This window comes from Lonchura striata, chromosome 2, assembly GCF_050655825.1.
Source record: "Lonchura striata isolate lonStrDom1 chromosome 2, ASM5065582v1, whole genome shotgun sequence".
Taxonomy (NCBI): Eukaryota; Metazoa; Chordata; class Aves; order Passeriformes; family Estrildidae; genus Lonchura; species Lonchura striata.
Genome location: NC_140704.1, coordinates 88,483,396 through 88,507,896, shown reverse-complemented (window position 1 = coordinate 88,507,896; position 24,501 = coordinate 88,483,396). Strand labels below are relative to the sequence as shown.

The 24,501-nt window shown below is 36.5% G+C and overlaps 1 protein-coding gene across 19 annotated transcripts in view; it reads left to right on the top strand.

The window, feature by feature from the left end:
• The window catches only part of COBL (cordon-bleu WH2 repeat protein), a 156,401-nt gene that overhangs the window by 44,528 nt on the left and 87,372 nt on the right, over window positions 1-24,501 (top strand). For 13 of the 19 annotated variants that reach the window (XM_085571749.1, XM_085571744.1, XM_031503982.3 and 10 more), the window contains 5 exons: window positions 7,213-7,423; window positions 8,129-8,357; window positions 10,432-10,476; window positions 12,771-12,865; window positions 15,980-16,063. In XM_085571749.1, coding sequence (XP_085427875.1) covers window positions 7,213-7,423; window positions 8,129-8,357; window positions 10,432-10,476; window positions 12,771-12,865; window positions 15,980-16,063 — 664 coding nt within the window. The remainder of the gene's footprint in view (window positions 1-7,212; window positions 7,424-8,128; window positions 8,358-10,431; window positions 10,477-12,770; window positions 12,866-15,979; window positions 16,064-24,501) is intronic. The other 6 variants (XM_085571757.1, XM_085571750.1, XM_085571743.1 and 3 more) reach the window with 3 other exon arrangements.

Below are 24,501 nucleotides of genomic sequence, written 5' to 3'. Positions count from 1 at the left end.
TATAGTAAATATTCTGTGTCTCACACAAGTGTTTATCATTATGTATCCCGTACACTGAGACTGAGTGTTTTGTTTATTGGAGTCTTTAGTCTGTAGACAAAAAGCTGAAAAAATAGCAAATATGAAACTTCATGCATTTCTGTGAGGTTATTTGTTCCATCTTCATTAAGCATTTCAAGCAACCAAAATTTTCTTTCTTTTCTGTGAAGGTGCTCATTTCTCTTCAGGGTTTGCGTGACAGATATATGCCTCTAATTTAGGTGGCAATAAAGTTCCTGCTTGTTTTAATGTGCTAATCTGCACATCACTGGAGCCTAACCTAGGCAGTGGCTGTTCCCCCCTTGTGCTATCTTGAAGACTTGGAGAAGTTAGTGACACTGATAGCCAGCTGTGGGAAGTGGAAGATGATAGAAACTGAGGAAGTTTAATTAGGATTAATCATCCTTACAAGCGATGAAATGAGAAAAGAGTATTCTCTAAGCCATGTATTACAGTGGCATCAGTCTCATGTGTAATGATGTTCTTTCTAATGAGTGGAAGATGCAGTTTTCTATATATTAGCCCTGGTTTTGTTTTTAGGTATGTGGAATAGTGAAAAATAATAATGTCAAGATTATCTGAAACTTTTAGGGGGTAAACTGTCCTAAGTCTCCAGGTTTGTAGGAAAGCCCAGGTTTTTTCAACTTTTTGCATTGTTTTAATATTGGGATCTAAATAGCGATGAAATAAAATGATACTCAGGGGTAAACATTAAGTGATGAAGTTACTGGATTTTAAAAAATGTGGTAACTTTTCTTTTTTTTTTTTCTTTTTTTTTTTTGTTTGAGGCAAGTGTAAGAGCCAATGGAGGTAATTAATTACTTTCCATGCTCACTGTTTATCTGTAATGATCTCATGGAAGGACATTTCGGAAAAATCTGCTTTTGTTTATACTGCCATAAATCTTCATTATTTTTGTTGCCATCATTAAAACTGTATTCTGCAAAATCTCTTTTTTGGCTACCCTGGGGAAATAATTTTTCTGTTTCAAAAGAATTTGCAAATCTGTGCCCTGGGCATATTCATAATGAAAAATGATTCTGTAATTTCAGGAAAGCAGTTCACAGAACAATGAGGTATACTAGATTATATTTGAAAATATAAATACTGTAGATAATTAGTATCACTTAAGATTATTATAAGTGAACTAAAAGTAAAAATTACATCTTTCAATTTGTTCATTGTATGTAGGCAAAGAAACATGTTGTAATTTAACTTTGTTCTCTATGTAAAAAGTTCCTGCAGATATCAGCAAGAGGGCAGAAAGTTCTCATTAAGTTTTTGTGAAGATACTTTAAGAAAAAAAGTTTGTACTCTTTAAAGATATTTTATTGGTATCTGGAACCTTGAAATTATTTTATTTACATAAGTTAACTCAAGCTGATAGTCTCTCTAACAGCTTATTGCCATCTTGTAATACACAATTTGAGAATTTGAAAATGTGTTGCACAGTTTTTAGTGCAAAGATGAGTTTTTAAGGAGTGTGTGCAGTAGAGTAGTATTAACAGTTTTCTTTTTGAAATAATTGATCCCTGGAAACTGCTGTAAAACATGTAGAAGTATTCATGAAAATATTTTAGTCTACTTCCCCTTGAAAAGGAGGGAAATGTTATTGTGTTTGTACTTGTGTGTGAGCACTAGCTGATCTGCTGAAATTATAGGTAAAGTGTTGGCCACTTACACATTTTATACATGTAGATCTGTAGCACATCTACACAAATGGTTAACAGGTCTGAGAGAGGTGGTGATGGGTAGACATTTAGATGGAAAACAAATGGAAAAGCTCCCAAGTTATCAGTTTTCTGTTCACAAGTCTCAGAGGTAATACTTTCAGTGGATAACTGTAAGTAAAGGGATCATGCATCTGTCTCTGTTCACACTTGGTGGCACTGAGGAGGACTTCCTGATTAACACAGATACAGACATTAACACAGTAGCTTGGAACTCAGTAGTATTTGAAATGCACTGTAGAAAAATGGGGATATTTGAGGCTAAGAGAGATTTTTTTTGGAGTTGTCAACACTTGGCTGATCAATATGCAGAAAAGTAAACTGGACAGTTGTTGCTCCTACTGTTATCTTATGTTACACAAATTCTCTCATACATATGATATCCATAAAGCAGGACACTAGAAGTAGTAATAAACTAGCCAAAGCTGTAGTCCGATTCTGCAAATATTAGAGGACAGAGTTCAGTACAAATATTCTCACATAGTCTCAGTAATAGACTCTTTATTATGGGTTTGTAGCTTGACATACAGAACAGTGTCTCAGGAAAGATTGAAGGTGTGAAATCAGCCCAGGTTGGTAAAATATTAAAGAGGCATTGTCAGAAGAAGATAAACAGGGAACATGGCAAAAAGATTAAAAATTAGTTTAACTAAATACTGAATAAGAATCAGGTCAATATTGCAGTAGTTCAATGTAGGCTAAGCGGAATAAAAAAATTTGTACTCAAATTTATGTTGGAAGGGGCTGCTGGAACACACAGTCTCTAGGCAAGTTTGAATACCTTCAGGGAAAATGTTTCTCTGCACCTCTTTACCAGGGCTAAGACCATCTTTATGGAGATTATATGTTTACTTGTACCTAAATGGAATTTCCTATTCAGCACTTGTCTCTTGCCACTTGTCCTCATGCTGTTCACTGTCAAGAAGAGTCTGTCTCTGTAAGCCTACAGTTCATATTTATAGACAGTAGCAAGGTCTCTTCTCCACCTTTCTTGTTCCAAGGCTCAAAAAGCACAGTCCTCTGTCTCATGTGTCATCTTGATGCTCCTTCTGTGGACTTGCTCAGTTGTGGAAAATAGGAGCCGAATGTACAGGAGCAAGCTAAGAAAACAAATAGAAAACATAAGTGTCTTATTTATCAATTTCCTGAACTTTTTTGGATACAGCTTGCTACTTAGTGTGTACATTTTTGTTTGTGTAGAAAAAGTTGTAATCTTTTGATGAAGTGCCTGCTGTACTTTGAAGCATGCAAAAATAAAGACTAATGTTATTTTCTAGTTTGAATGCAAAGAGTGAAAGAATTAGAGACTTTGGGTCATCCACCCCTTTACAGTATTATGTTTTCCAGTCAATTGCTAATGTAGATTCTTAATGTGTATTTGACATTGACCTAAATAAAGAAGATCCTTTCCTCCAGTTTAAGATTATTTTTCAATTTTTTCTTTAAATCATGGAATCACAGAGTAGTTTCAGTTGGAAAGGACCTTAAAGACCATCTGGTTCTACTCCCCCTTCCATGCATCAAGGACTTGCTCAGAGCCCCATCCAACCTGGTTTCTCATGCTTCCAGGGATGGGACATCCACAGCTTCTCTGGACCAGTTCCTGTGCTTCACTATTCTCACAGTGAAGAATTTCTTCCTAATAGCTAATCCAAGCCTTCTTTCAGCTTGAAACTATTACCCCTTGTTCTATCACCACATGCTCTTGTGACAAATCCCTCTCCATCTTTCCTCTAGGCCTATTTAGGTAGTGGAAGGCATTTAAAAAAACTTTTTGTTTGGTAGAATACAATTTTACCCTGCACATTTATTTTTAAATATACAAGGCTGTATTTTAAAATGGATTTATTTGTGTGATTCAAGGTGGTTAAGCCAATCCACACCTAGAACATCTCAGTTGTTTTATACTTCCTAAAAACCATAGGCCTCTGCTGCATTTTACTGGAGAGCAGCAGGAAACATGCAGTCTAGTCAAACTGGATCAGAACTTCAGCATGATAAGTATTGCAGACAAAGTAGTTATTCTTTCCTGTCCAGAATTGGCATTGAATGTCAAACAACTTAGGAACAAAACATCAAAACAGAGCCAAAGTTCTGTCCTTTGCTAAGAATAGTCATATGGACCTTCTTGGCTGAGTCTTAAATTGTGTTCTCTCTCCAATTCTGTTTCTGTGCTCTAGTATTTGTTTGTCAGTCATTAATCTTTTGCGTCTTTTATGTAGTGGTTGGTCACTCCACCAAAAATTTCAGCAACATCGTATTAAAATGAAAAAGGTGTTTCTTAGCTGAGTAGTTAGAAAGGCAGGACGTATTTCACTTAATTTCAGCTTTAGATTTAAGACCTGCTTGAATTTCAAAATGGAGTATGTTTTCTACCATATGTCCAACCAGGTTAATAGAAAGTGGGGATCTGTGTGGAACAAGATGGAAGCAAAGAAAGGATTGACTCTTTGCGTCTTCCAAGAGCCATATCCAGCCCAAGATTGGAAAAAAATAGATTATTTGATTACTATTCTCTTGCTATGTTTGGTGACTCTCTTCTGTGTGTAGAATATACATGGAGTTACTTGAAATAAAACTCCCATTTAAAATCAAGCTGAACTGTATTATGGTTTGGAAAGAAATTTTTTCAAGTTGGTTCCATGGAAATCTGATATAAGGATAACTTCACTGCAAGGTTTTCACAGCTTTCTTATATCAATGGAAATACAAGAATTTTGAAGATTGTGGAATTCCTCTCTTTTCCTCTCCCCACTTTTTTTTTTTTGTTTGTTTTTTTCTTTGCATTCGGAAGTTTTGTGAAAAATTTTCCCTGAATTTACATTTTTTAAAGAGCATATGATTTGCTTTGAGGTTTTTTCAAAAGCTTCAGCTGTACTTTCAAATGGTACAGATGAAGGCTGGGGATGCTTTTTATGGAACAATTTTGTATTCTGAGCAGCATGGCACAGGTTGGAATGTTGCAGGCTTCCATAAGTGTTATGTTTAACACAAGCCTATTTCATAATCGGCAATAAGGTGAAACCTCAGATTTGGCTGGATTTTTGGATTTTTCATTGTCCAGACAAATTTGTTCAAGTTGCATGATTGTCTGTAACTTATTTTCTCTGATGCCTCATGTGGACTCTGATTTTGTTATAGTTTTAGTACTGTTGCTGCTGAATATATTTTATCATTTCAGTGGTGTATGTGTGGAATCATTAATTGTTATCTTACAAATACTTTTTCAAGAGGCAAGATAACTGTCCAAATTTGAATGAATTATTACAGTACAAAAATATATTACTGTTCCACTTTAAATGTAAATGTCAAGCACATAGGACACCATGGATTATGACGCTGCCAGGTTATTCTGTTTTCTCTGAAACAATAGTAAGAATGCTGAGGTAAAGCAAACACATGCAAATTTTAGTTTAAAAGAAATATATCAGTAAACAGACAAGTTGAGATATGTATCAGAAGAACTGATAAGCATTTTAAAAACATGTGCACAGCTTAATGAGTATTCATGTAAATACTGGTGTAGGTGGGATTCTCCTGTAGTTTGGACTTAGTAGCTGTTAATGTCTGTTGGTGTGTAGCATGTGAACTGAACATGGCTGTGAAACAGATGTTTTCAACTCAGAGACAGGGTCAGAATGAGTCATCATGAAATGAGCTGATACAGTTTTGATTTGAATGCTACACATTTGTATTTGTGCTGTCTATGATAACAGTTGCCACAGTGCACTCTGTTCTGAGGTGTTGTGTGCATATTAATGACATCTGTTTTCCTTATTTGATCTTCAGTCATCATCTTCTGAGTTCTTCCCTTTTTAGTGAGGTCATGTTATTTCAAATTTTTCACTCTTGCCACTTTTCCAGCTCACACTGTGTAACTCAGTTAAACTTGAAAAAGGTTACTCTAAAGAAGGTCCTTCCTCTTCTCTTGCATGAGAAGAGCTGTGATCTACCAGGTAATAAGGAATTGCTCTAGTTTTCCATTTTTGTTGCCTTTGCCATTAGTCCTCCAGGGTTCTTCACCAACTTCTTGAGCAGTTGTTGGCCAACAATATACCTAGAGAAAGAAGATTGTTAGCCCTCCACACAGTAGTTTCCCAGATGCCAACAATTTGCAGTTTAAAAGGTAATTCTTGAACTACAGATGTAACGGTGCTGGCTAATAACCTGTGGAAGATTTTATTTTCTTTGAACTTGCTTGCATTTTGAATCTGTATTGGTTTTCCCGTTAAAACATTAAAAGAAATGCAGGTTCTTTTGGCAAATTTGCTGTCTGTGCATTTATTTTCACTTCTGCTAGAAGATAGATATTCCACTGTATAGGACAGGTTCCAGCTACAGCTGGTAAGTTTTTTTAGCTTACATTGTTTTATTTGTGACAGACTGGTTTATGAAACCAAAACTTTTTAGAAAAATTACCAGTTTTAATAAATTTGGTTTCTCTGATCCTTTACGGAATTTTTGAGGGGAAGGCTGGGAAAATAAAATAATCCTTCATTACCATTGTAGAGAACTTCTGGAGTGTGGGGAAGCATAGTTCATATCTGCTGTATTAGGCAGTATCAACCTCCAGCGAATATTGAGTTCTTGATGCAGAATGGAATATTTCTGTGCCGAGGCACAAAATGAGAGGGACAGTTGCTGTCTCTTTTAAAACCTCATGTTTTCAGAATCATACTGCAATAAGACTTGCTGATAATGGGGACACTCAAAACCAAATGGTTTTGTACAGGGTTAACATCTTCACCAAAATAAGTCTCTTGTACTGGAAAATATTGCTGGTGTCAAATGGATGTGGAGAATTCAGTTGTAAACTGGAAAAATAGGCCCATCTGCCATTTGTTCCAGATTTAAGTACTCCATTTTAGGTTATGTGATTGTTCAAATCTAGGTGGAATTTATCAGACTGTGAGTTCATAATTTACTCATATCTTGTCTTCAAATTAATGAACAGGATTCGACTTGGAGCATTTAATGAATGGATTTAGTACATTATCACCCTCAGTCAGAGCATGGTGCTAATAGCACCAAGGTTGTGTGTTCAATCCTCATATGGACCATTCACTTAAGAGTTGAACTTGTTGGATCTTTGAGAGTCACAACTCAGAATATTCTGTCACCTGTGGTCTGGAAATAAATTAGATCCTTCGTCTGCTCTTGGCTGATGTCTGTTAGTGCTATGATTGGCACTGCTGTCTCCTTGATACTGAATAGTTAGTTGTGAGCTCATAAACAGACACTGAAGTTTGAATATATTTAATTCCTATCATTTTATCTGATCTGTTTAACATTTCAAAGCACTAGCTCTGTTCCCTCCCAAAGATGGTAAACTAGAGGCATATCCACAGCTTGTGTTGTCTTTTATCCCCCCATCATAGAACTGAGGTAAATTTTCTAGCAATGTATTTTTCTCATGCTAATGGTGAATTTTTCTTCCTTATAGTAAAGCTGTGATGGATGTATTGGTTGATTTATGCAGCCAGTATCACTTAAATCCATCTCAACATAGTCTTGAACTAAAGTCTTCAGGAACTCAACAAGTTCTGAGTTACAAGCCAAACACTTTGATAGGAGCACTGGATGTACAGACAGTTCTTCTGAAAGAGAAGATTCCAGAAGAGAAGGCAAAGCGACCTCTGCCAAGGGTCCCTGAGGTCAGTACTCTGGAGGGCTAAAATGATGCCATGAAACATCATTCCATTCCTATGATTTCAGTTCTGCCAATCTTTCCATCTTTAAACTAGATGGGAAAGACTTGGGATTGATTATAGCCTGCTTAACTAATACTGTTTTGCACATAGATTAGTACAGGCTAGTCTAGACATTTAGACAAAATGGTATGTTGCATGTGGTTGGAAAGATGGAACTCTGAAGGTAGTTTTAAATTTGCAGTAATGAAAATTGCAATAATGGCTGAAATGAGAGTGGGGTTGTGTGGAGATAGTATTTTGGTGATATTTTGTGCACCATCTTCATTGAAGATATGGGAGAAGGCTGATCATTAATAAATGTATTTCACAATACAGTGAAGATTAAAAAGTAGTTATTTTCCAAATGTTTGGTGGATTTTTTTTTTATTCTAATAACTATATTTAATTATACTCTCCCACCTTTCAGAGTGGGACTTGTAAACCTTTACGTCTGCCTCCAATTCCTTTTCTTTCTTTGCATGTTCTTGTGAATGTCTTCTTAGTGGAAAGCAAGGTCTGAGATTTTATTCCTTGAAATATTTTTTGCAATGTAGGGTAAGATTGCCTAGGAATAGTCAAGACAACATGAAAATCCCGAGTGCTTCTCTCATTGTGAGATGGCCTATCCACCACAGAAGGGGGACTGACATTTTGTGTTTGTTTCTGCAGAAATCTGTGAGGCTGGTAGTGAACTACCTGAAGACACAGAAGGCTGTGGTTCGAGTTAGTCCAGAGGTGCCTCTCCACAACATCATCCCAGCTATTTGTGAGAAGTGTGAAGTCAGTCAAGAGCACATTGTTCTTCTGCGGGATGGCATAACTGGGGAAGAGCTGGAGCTTACCAAATCCTTGGAGGAGCTAGGGATAAAGGAGCTGTATGCCTGGGACAGAAAAAAAGGTGAGCCAAGACTGACAGCAGTCACTGCAGGGTTATGATGTGGCAACAATATTATGGGCAGTTAAAAGCACTTGTGCTGCGATTCTTTTGGGATCTAGCTGAAACAGCAGAGTGAGATCTCGGTCTGGAGAGCAGCACGGGTTTGTTCAGTGAGCTGTGCCCAGAGCAGCAGCCCGGTCAGCAATGTGTCCAGCCATCCTTGGATGCTCTTGGGCCTTGTGCCAGGCTGGGCTGGACTCTGGCAGGGTGCAGGTTGGCCTAGGGCAGGGCAAAAGGAGGAGCTTTTCTGTGTCCCCAAGCTGCTGTTGGTAGAGGTGCACGTAATACAAGGCAGAGTCTGTCGCCTACCTGTGCTGTGGGCTGGAGAGAAAGAAAGAAGAGACATGCCATAGTCATGGCAGCTGTGAAAGCTGAGAGGCAGAGGCAACAGACATGGGCTTATGAGAAACAGACTGGACAGGATCAGAAACAATTCCTCCAAAGAGCACGGTTATTGACGGTTTAGTGAAGAAGAACTAAGAGGTATTTGTATTTAAAATTTTGTTCTCATATTTACCTATCTTCACTTTCTGTTCTCATAGACAAAATTGTAATAGCAGCTTCTCAGAGTTGAGTTTTATCAGCCTGATTATGTACTCAACATAATTCTGTGATATGCTTTAAAATATGCCTGCTTTAAAAATACACATTGGCAAGCACTACTTCCTTTGAGGTCAGATAGCGATATTAATTAAAATTGTCTCCTGCAGTTTTTCTCAATTGCTACCACCAGCATGGTAAATGTCCTTATTTATTGTTTAGATAACATCATTCTTGTAGGTGCTGAGCTGTAGGCTTATTTTTTATTTATAAAATTATTTATTTATGTTGACATTCTGTCTCTTCTTTCCAACTCTTTGATAAGTGGCAGTTCTTCGTCTGTGCGAGTCAAATTTCAGTGAGTTTAGACTTCTAAGTAAACTAAATATCTGCTTTTCTTCTGGATTTCTGGGATGTTCCAAAAACAGGCAGACATCATGTCATAACTCAATTGCATGTTTGTTTTTTTCAAGACATGTTTACTGTAATTAAGCTAACTGTTTTGGAGCAACATATTGAATGTGGAGTGTATTCAACAGGATTCATTCAACATTGTTCAGGGACAACTTAGAGAGTATTTATCATAAGCCTTCAGTAAAGTCTTTCCTTTCAAATGAAAATGGTGGTATGTATGCTGATGCAGTGTTGGTCCTGAAATTTGGTTGTAGCCTATACAGTCAGAACCAAGACTTTACTACAAGGCTGGGATTATAGCAGAAAATTATCACAGAAGATATTAAATTGAGAACCCACAAAGATCTACACATCATAATGTGCTGCTCTCTACATCAGCTTTTTTATATTCTATTCTTTTTTAACCTTTCAGTATTCCTTTCTTTTCATTATGATAAAATGCCCCTGAACCTGAGTATAATTCAATCTTTTGTGCTTTCCTCTTACCATCATGTTGTCTGACAAAAACAGTAAATGCACACAAAATTTGCAAGAATTTTTCCTTTGTTTCAGCAAATTTCTTCTTCAAAGTTCTCACTTGTAATATCCAAGAGGAATAAACCCATTGGTTTCAGTAGCAGTTGGTCTGTGACTTGTGCACTGAGTGGGTATCTCGCCTGTTTACTTAACAGAAAATAGATTTTTAAAACACATTCTCACTAACAAGTAAGGTCTCACAGGTGCTGAAAGCCATAGGCTGTGTTTGTAAGAGCCGATTCTAGAAATACTCCACACTCTTCCCTTGCCTGAAACGGAAAACACCAAGAGCTGGAGGATTATTAAAAGAGAAGCTCTGCTGCCACCTGCTTACTTAACTCTATTTAGCAGTTGAAGCAGCTTCATGACTGAATCAGGAATTAATACAAATGCAGCTAAACTACTTCAGTAGTAGTTCTGCATGTGTGTTGTTGGTCAACATTTTTTTCTTAATAATGCTTAATAAAAGAGGTGCTAGGACTAATTAATGAATATTGTGCTTTAAAGGGCTATATTAGAACTTTAATGTGTTTTCTCTTATCCTTTCATTGCCTGACTTTTCCAGTTCCTCCATCAAAAACTCAGTCTGAACCTTCTCTGAACTACAGAGGTACTGTATAATGCTGCTGAGAGGAAGCTTCATTCTGTTTAACTATTTCACTTCAGTCTATGTGTAATGTGGGTTTGGTAGGTAGATCTTTAAGAGTGTTGAGTGAAGTGCTGTAGAGAAACATTCTATTTTTATCTGTTTTGTCTTTCCAAAGTGTTGCTTACATAACTTGTGCTTCTACTAAGAACAAACACGTTCTGTGCATACTGTCTTTTCAGCAATATCCATTAAAACACCAGCAAGTAACAAATTCTGCTACTGTTTTGTGGTGTATCTCTGTAGATTCCAAGCCTGTTCAGTTTACCTCAATCATGATTAGGTACATTTCACAGTTGCTAACATTTCCAAGGTCTCTTGGGTTCAAAATTTATTCAGTAGCAAAGGCAGAAAATTTTGATGTCTGTGAGATCTACTGATTTCAATTTATGTGCAGTAAAGCACTTTAATACCAAATGTATACATACACATGGGTAACTGAGTAGATACTGACTTCTGAATTGTTTCAGTAGTTGGGGTTGGATTAGATTGTTGGTGCTTCAGCTTCCAGTAAAACAGATAATGTGTGTATTTATTATGTCCTTTTCCCTACTGAGTCTGTTTTAATACATTGCTTAAATTAATTATCCTCAAGAAAGGTATGGTTGATTCTAATGAGCTTTATTTCTTTGCATTACTAGTAGACACAGCACAAGCAAAGTAAAACTGGATAACTTATTTAAATTTTTATAAAGAAAGTCCACCTACAGTAGGTGGCAGCCATCGAGCAAATCTTAGCTCATGGCCTCTTGGCTTCACTAATGGCAGCACTACTCCCCCTAATCTCTGTCATTACTTGCTGTGGCTTCCTCTTCAGTGGAGATCATTTCATCACTAGATGAAATATCTATTTAAGGAAAAAGTTACACAAATGAAAAAAGACTAATTATTTTGATATTATAGGCATTACTTAAATCCTAATTTTTTGGGATTACACAATGTTCAATGACAGTGTTGGTGATCAGCTGCTATGTTAGCGTTGTTTGTAGTTGAAAACTATGCAAGTATATAAGAATCATAATCCATATCTCGTCGCAGCCCAGCCCCAAGCAAGAAACCAGTAAATGTAGTGCCTAGTATTTCAGAAAAGCATTAATTCATTACTGTATTTCTTTGCAGTGCAGTTGCAGCCTTTCTTAAGGATAGTTTCTCCCTGTTGTCCTTTGTGTTCATTGTATGTGTTTAACACCTTCTGACACATGAGATTGTTTATATTCAAAAGTGATCTGTGTGAAAATCACTTTGTAGTTTGTGCAAATAAGTTTACAAGAGTTCTGGGATGAGTTTTTTTTGGTGAAGTAAAACTATTTTGTGTTAACAAGTAAGTGATTTTGAATTTTAATTGTTATTAAGCAAATATTTACAAGAGAAAGTATTTTTCTCCCTATGAACTAAACTTTTTGAATGCTAGTGGAATAATCTGATGTGCTTGGAATCAGGAGGAAATATTTATAACATTATGCAGAGTCCATTTTAAAAACTGGGAGCACTTCATCATCCGTGTGTTAAATGGGCAATGTTGTTTCCTGTAATGCATGAGTGTGTAATTTTGCTTATCCAGCTTGTGGATGAGAAACTGAAGGGGGAAAGTGTAGGGATACTAAATGCTATGAGAACTCTTAGAATTTCTTAAGCAGGTTCAAGGAAGACACATATGAGTCCTTACAGACTAAAATACCTATAAACTCTACTCTTTTCCAACCTGAAGTAAAATCACCAAGATAAGGAAGATGACCACAACCAGCTAATTCAAATTTTACAGTGCCCTGTTCCCAACAGGAGGGTCTTTTTCCTTCCCCTTGGAAACAGGGGGAAGAGCTTTATCCAAATTACACATTTAGAATATCTTGTTTAAGTTCACAGTATTAAGTCAGACCTATGAATAGTTAAAGATACTCACCAGTATATCTTTTTTTAGATGTTTGGGGGTTTTTTAGAATTATGGTACTCTGAGATTAACTGATGGATCTGAGGTCATAAGCAATTTGCTTATGTTTTACCTTTTAATAAGAGTCACTGGATTGTGATTAAAAACCTAGTGCATTATATTAAATTAGATATTCCATTAGATTTTGGAATATACTCATAACACATGAAAGTTTGATGACAAAGTGCAGGATCTAGCTGTTACTTAGATAATCCAGTTCATACCATCTTCAACTCAAAAAAATCCAGCACTAACCCAGGACATTTTAAAGTAGTCATCTTGTGAACCTTTATTTCAAAAATATAATAATTATTCCATTAAATTTTTTCAGAACCAAATCGAAAGGCTTCAGTAAGCAGTGATGCAATAGAGAAAGAAAAGACAAGACTTTTGGGATTGTTTAATGCTGATAGAAGCAGCAGCAAGGTAAGTGTCCAGCAGTGTACTGCTCGCTAAAGAGAATTTATTTTTTTCCAGATCTGTTATGTCTGTGGGTGGTAAAATTTGTTTCCTTTTTCCTGCCTTCCTTTTCCTTCCAGAGAGTAATCTGTTAACAGGGGCATAAACTATATGTGACCAGTGCAGCCTGATGGAGAGTTTGCCTCCTTATTGAAGGAGTCAAACAAGTTGGCCATTTACTTTTTTCTTTATTTTTTTTTCAGTGCTGTGAGTTCAGTAGGTGTTAAAAAAGGGCAGTAGTTTCTGTGTCTGATTATCAGTAGTACTCACATTATAAAATGCATTTATAAAAGAACTGATGTAATACAGAACAATTTAATTACAAAGTAGATGTGTCTTATGACCTCTTCTGTGCATGGGTGATAATCTCTTCTCTTTGTGCAGTCACCCCATTGCCTTCTCCAAGTCTTTAAATCTGATGAATTGGGTATAGAAGAAATAACTTCCAATACTGAACTGAAGGATCATTTTCTGCTGGGATATGTGTTAGCCATTTTTAACTTTGTATTCTTAAACTGAAAAATTTAGGAAAGAAATTTGGTATTAAATAATTCTGTTGAGATGCATTTATGAAGAATATTTCATGTTTAAACCCTCCAATGCTTTTGGAGTGGAATTACAAAATGTGTATCTAATTAACTGGCAGAAACAAACATTTGCTAGTTAATGGACTGATGTTTTACTTATCCAGTCATCTCAGTCACATCCGCAAAACTGTGAAGACTTTTCAAAATCTCTCACAGTTGTCTGTCTTTTTATTCATGATTAAATTTGTGATGGTTTTTGCTAGGGATTGCTAGGGAATAGAATCCTTTATGGACATTTTGAATTCCTGTGTTAAAAAACCTTATTTCTGTCATAGATACTAAACTATTCTTAATATCTTATAAGGGACACATGAGAACTATTTTATGAGATAAGAAGTTGGCCACTTTCAGAGTGCTTTTCCACTGTAAGAAAATACTTCCTATATAGAAGGGAAAAAATTATAACTGGAGTGATAATACTGTATCTCCTCAGAAGAATCAAGTAAACAAGGGATCTCAGCCTGAGCCTCAAGAGGATGCTGTAGGGCTATAATTCCTCTGGAAGGAACAAACACATTACAGCATCCAAGTTCTGCATCATACTTTGTCCTCTCATTCTGTTTTAGTGAACTTGGGTGTGTCCTTGCAGTTTTAAATCCTGAAGCAGATCACTTTTAACTTTTAAAGTATTAATGCTTACAATCTTAGCAAAAGTTTCTATGAAGCATCCTAATTCAATGGTTACTGCAGTGGGTTTCTCACAGCTGAGTTGGAAACGTGTTCAAAGATTGCAAGCTTCTCTCTTTTTTTTTCTCTTTCTCTTGCTTATTAAAGCAAAGGAGGTGATACTCTGAGTTTTTCAAAATAAAACTTTGACAAAATGCTAAGGACATTGAGGGTGAATTAAATTCAAAATTGTATTTGACCTGGGAAGAAGTAGGATCTGTACAAATAAGGATGAGAAACAGCTTCTAAATCTGAGGAAAAGTTCTAAATTTTTCGTGCTGATAGTTCTGACAACTTAACTGATTTTTCTTGGCCATTTCTTTATTGGACACTTACTTTCAAATGGCAGTTACTCTGTAGGAAAAGAAACTAAATCAGTCATTTTGTTTAGTCAAGCAAGACGTCACTGTTGCCTTCACAAACCTCTGGGAATTTAAAATACGATCGATGGAAGAATTACTGAAAACTGAAGAATAGCAGAGCACACAGGAGCAAGCAGGTGTTAATTAGGCATAATATATCTGACTTTCTATTGTGAAATCTTTCTAACCAAAATAGCAGTGAAACTGCTGAACAGACTTAGCAGGATGGGAGCAAATTAATAAGGTTCTTTTAATTAAAGGTTTGGTAGGTTTGTGAAGGGATTAGATGATAGGATGTCTTGTGATTTTAGGGACCTGGAATCAAAACCCCAGGGTGCCTAAACTCTGCTCTTTATGGGTTCTTTACATTTTTATTCCCTCACAAGGCTTAAGTTGGTTCTCATTTTTGTTTGTTTGCATTTTGATTTGCAGTGGTGAGGAGTGTATGTGGTCATGCATAGTCTCTATATTAGAACTATTTGATAGGAAGAATTGTTCAAAGTTCTGCACAGTAGTAAGACTGCAGACTTGCAGGCATTTGCAAGGAGAAGGCAGTTTCTTTTGCAAGGGAAGAAGAGTGTTAGCCTGTGTTGCAAACTGTCCTGGATCAGATGTCACTGCACACTACAGGCCTGTGCTCAGATTTCCATGGCCATGCACATGCTTTCTTTTTCAGCTGGCTCACTGAGAGCAGTAATTGTGGTATGACAATACACCAGACCTAACTTATCTAAAAAAACTTTTCCATAATATTGAAACCACTGTTACATAGAATGAAAGCAAAGTCCTACTCCCATGGCTGGTACAAATTAGATAAAAGTATTTCTTTGGTTGACTTTGTACTGGCAGGCTTAATGCCAGATCAGGTATCATCTTGTTCTCTTCCATTCTAATTTTATGCTGGATCAGTTACCCTCTGTTCTCCTGTAGCTGGTGTAAAAAACCATAAAGGTGGCAAGAACTCCATTTTTTTTCTATGTTAAATGTAGTCATTTGCCTGAGGCTAGATCCAGATCAAATTGACACTGATAAACAATCAGTAGTGCTGAGGCACTATGCAGACAATCATGGGATCTAGGCTTAAGTAAGGTGCATGTTAGCACACAGGAATAGTTCCTTCATGGTGAAAGGGCAAGGAAGGAGCTCCCTGCTGGCTCAATTGTGTCTGTGGGTATAGCAGAGACTAACAGTCTTGTCCTTCATATTACAGGAATTAGTTACTCCTGATTTTTATCCTTGCCTAAGAATTTTGTCTTTGTATTCTTAAATATTTTTGCTGATGGCTTAGCTCCTTGCCTACATCAGAGAATTTTGCAGACTACTTCAGAGTTTCTCAGCAATCAGGTCCAGCACTACTGAGGCAGTTTGTCTTGGTTCCATGATGGGGTTTGGTATTTTGCTCTAGCATGTTTTTGCAGTTTTGTTTCCTTTGCTGCTGCTGTGTAGGACACTTGTTTGTGTTGCAGACAGAAGAATACTTGAGGATGAACAGAGATTGTGGTGAGGAGGATGTTTTTAGTTCTGCATCTACAAGTGAAGGAAGTTTGGATGTAAGTACTAACACAGCTTGTAGATGCTATTGCATTCTTATTAGATCCTGCAGTTTTAATTAACCAGAAACCACTGCTATTCCTGATGCTTAGCCAAGTAGAAGTAGCTTATGCTTTAGCAGGCTTTGTTACATGAGTGCACAGTTTGCATATCTTCATGAAGTTAAAATATAATGCATTGCCTTCAAATAAAACTTGTTAGCTTCACTATGAATAAAGTTTCTTTCAGTGGTAAATTCCAAGCAGTTGTGAGAGAGAAGAACATGGGTGTTGTGACATACAGTGACAGTCCTGCATGATGCAGGACAATGTTTGCCTTACCAAAGCTATTTAAAGGGTATTTTCTTATAAAACCACACCTTTCCTTTTCATCCCTGTATCTGACTTCTGCAGCATGGCAGCATTCTTTTTGTTTCATAAGGTGCCTGGGGGGGAAGAGTAAACACTGGAAAAAAAACAGATAGGATTTTTGTTAAGTATCTCAGTAGGGTTTGGTGTACTAAAATCCTGTGAACCACATTTAGAAACATTAAGTGTCTGACAGCCTGTCAACTTATGAGGATCCAAATAGGAAGGTATCAGATTAGGAAGTGTGAATCCTAAGTATTTTATAAGATGGTTGTGGTAGTATAGTAACTATATTAAATGGCACATATTTTTATTACTTTTTAAAATTATTTGATTTTTTGTTTTCATGTGTTCAAAATCTGAAGAAGACTGATGATGTGATAGGAGTTTGAAATGTAAGGATCAGCTCTGAATCCCCCTTTCATAAACAGATCTTTGTAAAAGGAGTGTGGATCTGCGAAATATAGAACTCACTAGTCACAGAGAAGGATGCCAGAGAATTGTGGAAAAAATTAAGGAATAAGAAAACAAATCCCAGATGAAAAGAGTAATATGAGAGGAGTCCAAAAGGAGAAATAGATAGAAAGTTGATTGGCTATGAAGTATAAAAAAACTCTGCAAATCTGTAAAGACTTCATAATAAAAGATTACTGAAATGGAAAAGCTTCTTGTGATACTAAAAATTCAGGCAACACTATAAAGATTAATAGGCTTCTGTTACTAAAGGAAAGTTCTAGAAGAGAGTGATCATGTGTAATTGAAATAGACTAAGTAAGAACATACAAAAAGCATCACAAACTCTACCAAAATAAAATAATTTTGTTGTTTGTATTCACTGCATTATAAATTAATCTCAATATCTTGATACCCAAGTACTTGGAAAAAGAGGAGTAAGAATAGGAATTACAAATAATATAATGGTAAAGGTGTGTGATGCTTTCCCCAGAAGAGACACATCACCTTATTTTTCCCAGAAATTTTATAGGACAAATTATAATTTTTTTTTTCCTCTGGCATTGATGAAAAAGATCTCAAAAACGTTTTGAACATGTAAATGTGTTCTGAAGGTGTCAGTTTATAGGGAGGAAAGGGCTGTTGAAGAGGTAAAAATGTTTTATTTTTATTCAGTTAAATGAGCAAGTCGGAGATTTAACTTTTTCCCACTTTCTTCATAAGAGGAATTAATCTTCAAGAACAATACAGCCCTTGTTCAGTGTTTGTCTTCCGCTTCTGGTTTGACACCTGTATTTGTATGAGCACCGATCCTGCTAAGACATGAGCACATGAAGAACATGTTGACCTTGTTGCATTGAATTTCGTAGTATTCTGCTCAAGCTTGTAGAAGGTGTATTAAATAACTAACAGATTGACTTGGCAGAACAGAAAGTCCATCTTTTCAAGAGGCTAGATGGGCTTCATGAAGAAGTTCAACAATTGTGATGCCTTAGGAGAAAAATTTAAAAATATTGCAAACTTGGTACAGATAGTTGATGTGGATAACTTTTTATTAAGACAATTCATATGAAAACACCAGCAAAAACACTTCATAATTTTTAAAGTTCAGTGTAGCAGTTCCTTATGGACTAGATTTGAGACCCTTAATAATTCTGAGTAATTTGTTATTCTGCTTGTTCAAAAGGTACCTCATTTATTTCAATGGAACTAAGTATCCCTATTCCAACTAAGTGGTATCTTACATGGCCATATATGTAAATTATGTATTTAGAGATCATTACATAGAAGTTTTCATTGCTGAGATAGGATTATTGGCAAAATGTCATCCACTAAAGCTTCCTCTTTTGTGGTTGCCTCAAGTCTGCTCTCTAGTACTGTTTTGGTACATCATCTGAAGGTGTTTTGCTTTTGTTGCGTGGGAACTAAAGGCAGTTTCAGTTTTATTTCTGAAAGAAAAATATCTTGCTTTTGGTACAGTACCAGGAGTTACACTGACTGGATCAAGAAAATCTTTCTTGCCTATTAAGGAAATAGTTAACTTGTGAAGTACTACCAAGGTAAAGGCATGAACTTTCATATGCTTAGTTTAAATCTTTTTCTCACTTATTGTGTGGTGGGGGTGTACACTGAATTGTAGGAAAGAAAATTTAATGATTCTATTCTGGGTATTGATTTGGAGTTTGTTTGTTTGTTTGTTTAAACTGAGCAATATGAAGTAATGGAATAAAAGTATAAGAAATAATAGACCCTTAGGTGTTTATTCAAGCACAAGTTATATTCATTTTTTAACCATTCTCAGCTGCCTATTTATCTAATTATTATTGAGATTATTAATGTCTCTAAAAATACTTTGAGTTGTTGATGAAGAAGCAGATTTTCAAAGTGAAGACGGCAAAGTCAACACTTATGCTTGATGTAAAGGGACACTTTTTCACAGTATCAGCAAAAATAAAGGCGAGAAGAATTTGTTAGCTTAGAGAGAGGGTGTAGAAATGCATGAAAAGACTTCTCCATGAAAATCCTCAAAGTGCAGCAGTTCATTACACCACACACCAGTAAAGGACACAAAATCCAGCAGTGTATTGTAAATGAAGCAGAAATCCTTTCCCTTAATCTGGGACGAAAAAAGAGTTTTGTGCTGAGCAGATGAATTTTATATCCAGGTTAAATTTTCACAAAACAAATGCTATTGAAATACGCAACACACAGGTCAAGCAGTTGGAAGTTGCAGCACAGTTAGCTGTAAGCAGCTTTTTCTGTCAGAGCTCAAGCTCACAACAGCTGCAGAAAAAAAAAGGAACTTGAGGTCTCTCTGCCGCTTGGTGTCACTGTCCTCATATGAACAGTTGATCAAGATAAAACACGGTATTGGAACACAGTACTAAAATTAGCCAGTTTTATTTTGGGGCCTTCGTGTTTTCATAAATCAAGAGTGAAAAAACACGTCCCAAGTGCTGAACGATGTGTGGCTCTGATGTGGACTTTGTTTATGTAATATATGAGCTTGAGAACAAATATTTAGAAGTACAGCCAGGAACACTTATCTAAGGTTTTGAAACTTTAGCACAAAGTCTTATCACACAGGGTTTCTCTAGTTCAAACAGGGCTGCAGCAGTGCAATGTTGAAGGATCTTCATCAGCACCATTTTTTAAAAATCTAATCTTTAGTGTATGTCAGAATGTAAGTTTTGCCCATAATAGAATCAATTAATTAAATGAAGCAAATAATCCAGTAGTTCTCTGCCTGATGAGTCTGTCATGCTATGATCATTTATGTTCACATGCAAAACTACAAGAGGAAAAGAAGCATGTAATTTAAAATACCAAACAGTTATCAGGTATTTTGAGGATGTATGTGGGGGATTTGGGGTTTGTTTTTATTTCATAAAACAAATGTACCTGAATAATTGCAAGATTGTTCTCCAGAGAAAAATTCTGTTCTGCAGAAGAAAATCATCAAGAATTTTGGTGCATTAGTAATTCTGCTATCACTTCTTAAGTGGTGGCAACAACTCTTTTCAATATAAGGGCTTTAAAAACATATATGATTTACCTTTGCAAAGCCTTGTACTCTAGCTGTAACTTCTATGCCCTCTTTGATGGCAGGAGTTGCACCATTCATAGTACACTTTGTCAGTTCAGAATGGGTGGAAAGAAGAATTAGGTACAGTTAGGTGAATGTTATTTCTCTTCAACCATGTCAGCTCCCAGGTGGTCAGGTAATATCCGTTTCTCTCAAGGATTTCATGTTACATAGGCAGGTACCATTCAGGGCAATAGAAATGAGAATAATGCCCACGTCATCTACGTGAGTTAACAGCCATCCACTTTTAATATTTCCTTGTGTTTGACAGTCACGTTTGCTTTCAATTCCTGGTTTCATGTTCTCTCTTCTTGGTCTCCTGACAACACTTCAAGTGTGTTTATTTCTTATCAGCTGGGACTAATCATGGGGTAGTTATGTTGCATTTTGTAGAGGTAAAGCTATCTATGCACTGTCCAAGATGAAGGTTGCCATCTGGCCTTGAAACAATGTTTCCTAGTATAATTTTGTTTGAAAAATATGAAACTCAACAAACTGAAAGAAAAAAAAATCATTACTATTTAACTTGCCTTGGTAAGACAAAAGATTTGTCTAAGGCTTAAGCTGGCATTGAGAGAATTTCAGTAGTAAGGATGCTAATGATCAACTTTATTTCTACTTATCTGAAGCAATTATAGCAATAACAATTTAACTTGGATACAAGAGGGAGAAAAATTTGACTGCACGGAAACTTCACTGGGGAGCATGCTATTAAAATGAATTGAAATCCTTGTCATCCCCTAATCTGCAAAATGTCCAAAAATGGCTAGAGGATGAACTACATGTACTTTATTCTGTCACAGAGCAGAGTTATAAATTATACAGACCATGAAGGTGCTTTTCAGTCAGACTATGGCTGCTGGAGAGAGGCAGCTGTACCACCTGCCTTTGTGGTATGCACTTACAGGATATTAACTGTCTTCACTCATGTGAATCATAGATGGTTTTGCATATTACAGTCTCTTTAGGTTTTTCTTACAGTATGTGATAGCAGAAGGCAAGAGCTTGAAATAGTGGCTGCCTGCCACTATCAGACTTCAAGCTTTTGCTCCACAATGTGGTGTTACTAGACCTCTTCAAAGAAAAGGTCCTTGGAGTTAGCACAAAAAAAAAAAATCTCAGAACCAGCCAAACTACTCTGGCTAAAAAACTTAAAAAAAATAAAATAGCCCAAGGCGGACACCTGGAATGGAAAGTCTCAGCATCCATGGTTAAAGCATGGTGAAGTTACAAGCTATTAAAAACAGTATCTGGTGAAAAGACATGTCAGCTGATCCCTGTTCTGTCTGTGCTGCTTAGCTTGTACTTGCCAGCTTCATGCATCCAAAAATCACTTGTCAGCTCTTGCCCTTACCACACAAAAGTGGCTTAAGATAATGAGATTTGAAATCATTAAGGGTGGACTTCCTTCCATTTGACTTCTGAGTGTTAATTTTGTAGAAGTTGCATTTAAGCTCCTTTTTCATCAATATGAAGGTTTTTTATTTTTTAAATAAAATACTATCAAGTAGTCAGTGGTTACCAGAACCTGTATCTTTATTTAAAACTGTATGGTTCAGAGTTAAATCATCATAACTCATGGTATTCATGATTGCTGCTTTTAAAAAGATAGGTTGTCATCTTCAGTTCCTGTGGTGGTTTTAGCAGGGCATTTTGAAGGAAATATTGTTGAGAAACATTCCGAGATGAGCACAGAGAAATGGAGTCAAACGAAAAGGGCTTGAGTAGGGTCATATCTACAAAAGGAATTAGGAACAACTATACCTGGCAGTGCCTATTTTAAATACCTGACAGTGTGGGTGTCCAGACTCTGAATATAAGCAGATGAGAATCAGATTTCCCAGGTTTTTAGTCCACTGAAATCTTCACAGTAGCATTTTCTTTTTAAACTCTGCCTGTGTCTGTTACCTGCCTCTGCTCAAGATTCAAATCTCAAATCAGCTGTTAGAGTCAGGTATTTAAAGCTTTTACTCTAGAGCATTACCACTACCACTGTGGTCCAAAATATGAGTGAACTAAGTTCTCTTTTTTGCCTTTAGAGGTATCAGCATCAGAGAATTATTTTCTCCTTTGCAAAAAAGAAAACCAAAATACTCACTGGGCTGGAGACTGCCTGGAACAAAGCTGTGAGGTATTCTTGATGTGGGAAGCACCCTTTTGTAAAAATACCCAAATATTTGGTGACTCAGAGAGCAAGAGCAAACTTAACTATTCAGACCAGTAATGAACTAACTTAAGTGCAGTGGCAGCTCTGGCTTCCAGTGCCAGAGATGTTTTTCTGTGTTTTATGCTAAGCAGATATTCCATCCAGCAAGTAAGTAGTCACTGAAGTTAGAACTGGAGGAGCCAAATGGCTTCCTGCCCAGATGAATGCCCTAATCTCAGTCTCTTTTTAGCTAAATTCATCTTCATGTCCTTGAACAGAGAATAGTCTTGCTCTCCCCTCAAGAGGGAAAAGTTTGTTATTTCTCACCTAGACAATAGTTTTGGACCTGGATTTACCATACTCTTACTGAATCATCAAACTTGTAGCAGGGGTTTGGGCAGGACAAGAGGTAAATGCCACAGCTGCCTTTTCAGGCAGTTGCATTTTCGTGAAGCTTAGTTGTGCTTTTAAACATGCCTATTGGATCAGGCCCCTTGGCTGACAAGGAAAAAGATTTGCACATTTTATGGATCCTGTCAGAATTTAGGCAGGAGGTTAGAAGCATAGGTTCTCCACTTCTAGGCTCAGTATGCCCAGAAGCAGAATTCAGGCACCAAAATGGAAGTGAGCACATCAGGTGTCGGGTTTATTGATGGGAAAGCGCAAACTGCTGTGATTTGGGGAGGCATAACCAGGAACATGTGAATTAGGCTTGTGTGTGGCAATTCCCAACCTGGGCTGCATGGCATCATTCTATGCACGGTGATGTACCCAGCCAGTCTGGTGTAAGTTGGCTCAGATATCTCCCTCGGATGTTTAATTAAGACCTGCTGACACGCCCTTAACCACCCAAATCCTTTTATGTCTGATTCATCTTTTGTTACTGATTTCACTGAAAAGTTCTGAAGTTAACTCACTGAAGAAAAAAAAAATAGAATAAAGCAGCAGTTAATGAGACCAATGGCTTTTAATTTGCATTAATAAAAGCACATTAAAAAATACCCAAAGACGAACTCAAAATTCCATTTGAGATTTTTCTAGTGACATGTCAACCGCTCAGGCTTTGCTTTCTTGGTAATTAATATTACCAGAACCCCTTTATAGTCTGTAATAGCCTTGTAATTCACATTTGGTCATAACACATTCAACATATTGTTCTTAGTGGCAAGCATGCAGTGGTCTGGAAAATATAATCCTTAAACAAAAGTTTATTCCAGGATCAGGCCTTTCACAATTGGAATTTCTTGTCAGGCTTTCCACTGGTAACTACTTTAGCAAAAGGATTAGTGTGTATTTATGCTAGTGCCCTTTACTAGATGAAATCAGAAATGGCTAATAGTCTGTCATTGATTCCCTATTTCTAATATACAATGGAAATTATTTTAGGCACTAAAACCTGTTTTGTAGTGGCATAATCTGAATCCCATGTAACATAGATTCATTATATTAGTCTAAAATATCCTGTTAGCATATGTAGATTTTAGATACAGCAAAAATTTTCAGTTAAGGTATAATTTCTTTTCTTTTGCAAACAATTTCTGAGGCATGAGCACTAATAGTACTTGGTTTCTTTCCAGCCTCTTCTGTGGACAGTGAATACTCGATTTCATTAAAAGTAGTGGCATACAATAACATTTCTTTTAATTAGATGATCTCATGATTTCCACACATATTTGTTCTGTGCATTATTGTTAGTTGGCAAAACTGAGCTGCTTGGTAGCGTGTGAAACCATATGTCTCAATAACATCTCATGGCAGGTAAGGGAGGATTTGCAAAACACTTGCTGACAAGACACAATGCATTTTACTTTGATGGGGAAGTTTTCCTGAGTGAAATTTATGGGTTAGTTCTCTCATGCAAAGTCAGATCTACATGAGACTTAATGTCTCTTACAGGTCTTTAACTCAAAGAGTTGCCTGTATGAAGCAAAGACTGTGTAGTACTGAATGTGCTTCTCAATTCTTCATCACCAAAAAGAGACCATCTAACACCTGTAGCCTGCGTTGCTGTTTTGTATTCTTTCTTCCTTTTTTTAAATGAAATGTTGAATTAGGTTTTTTAAGTCTTTTACATGCAGCTGCAGTACTGTTCCTCCCCTTGGAGCTTAGAAGAAAGGACTACGAATCATTTCAGCCATTGCTTTTTCTCTTACTCTGTTTCAAGTGTATAATACTTCATTTGAATTCTAAGAAACGTTTTGGGATGTGAACTGAAGCAGAGAGTGTGGCAAATAGTGGTCAGTCTTTTTAAAGGCTTTTCAACAGCATGAAGTAGTCAGTTCCACTTTCTTGAACTATTTTTTTCAACGTCATTTGCACTTTTAAGCAGATTTAAAAACACTTGGGCAAACTAAGGAAAATATTTCTGGTTTTCTAAGTGGTCAGCTGGAAGGGCAGAAGAGAAAG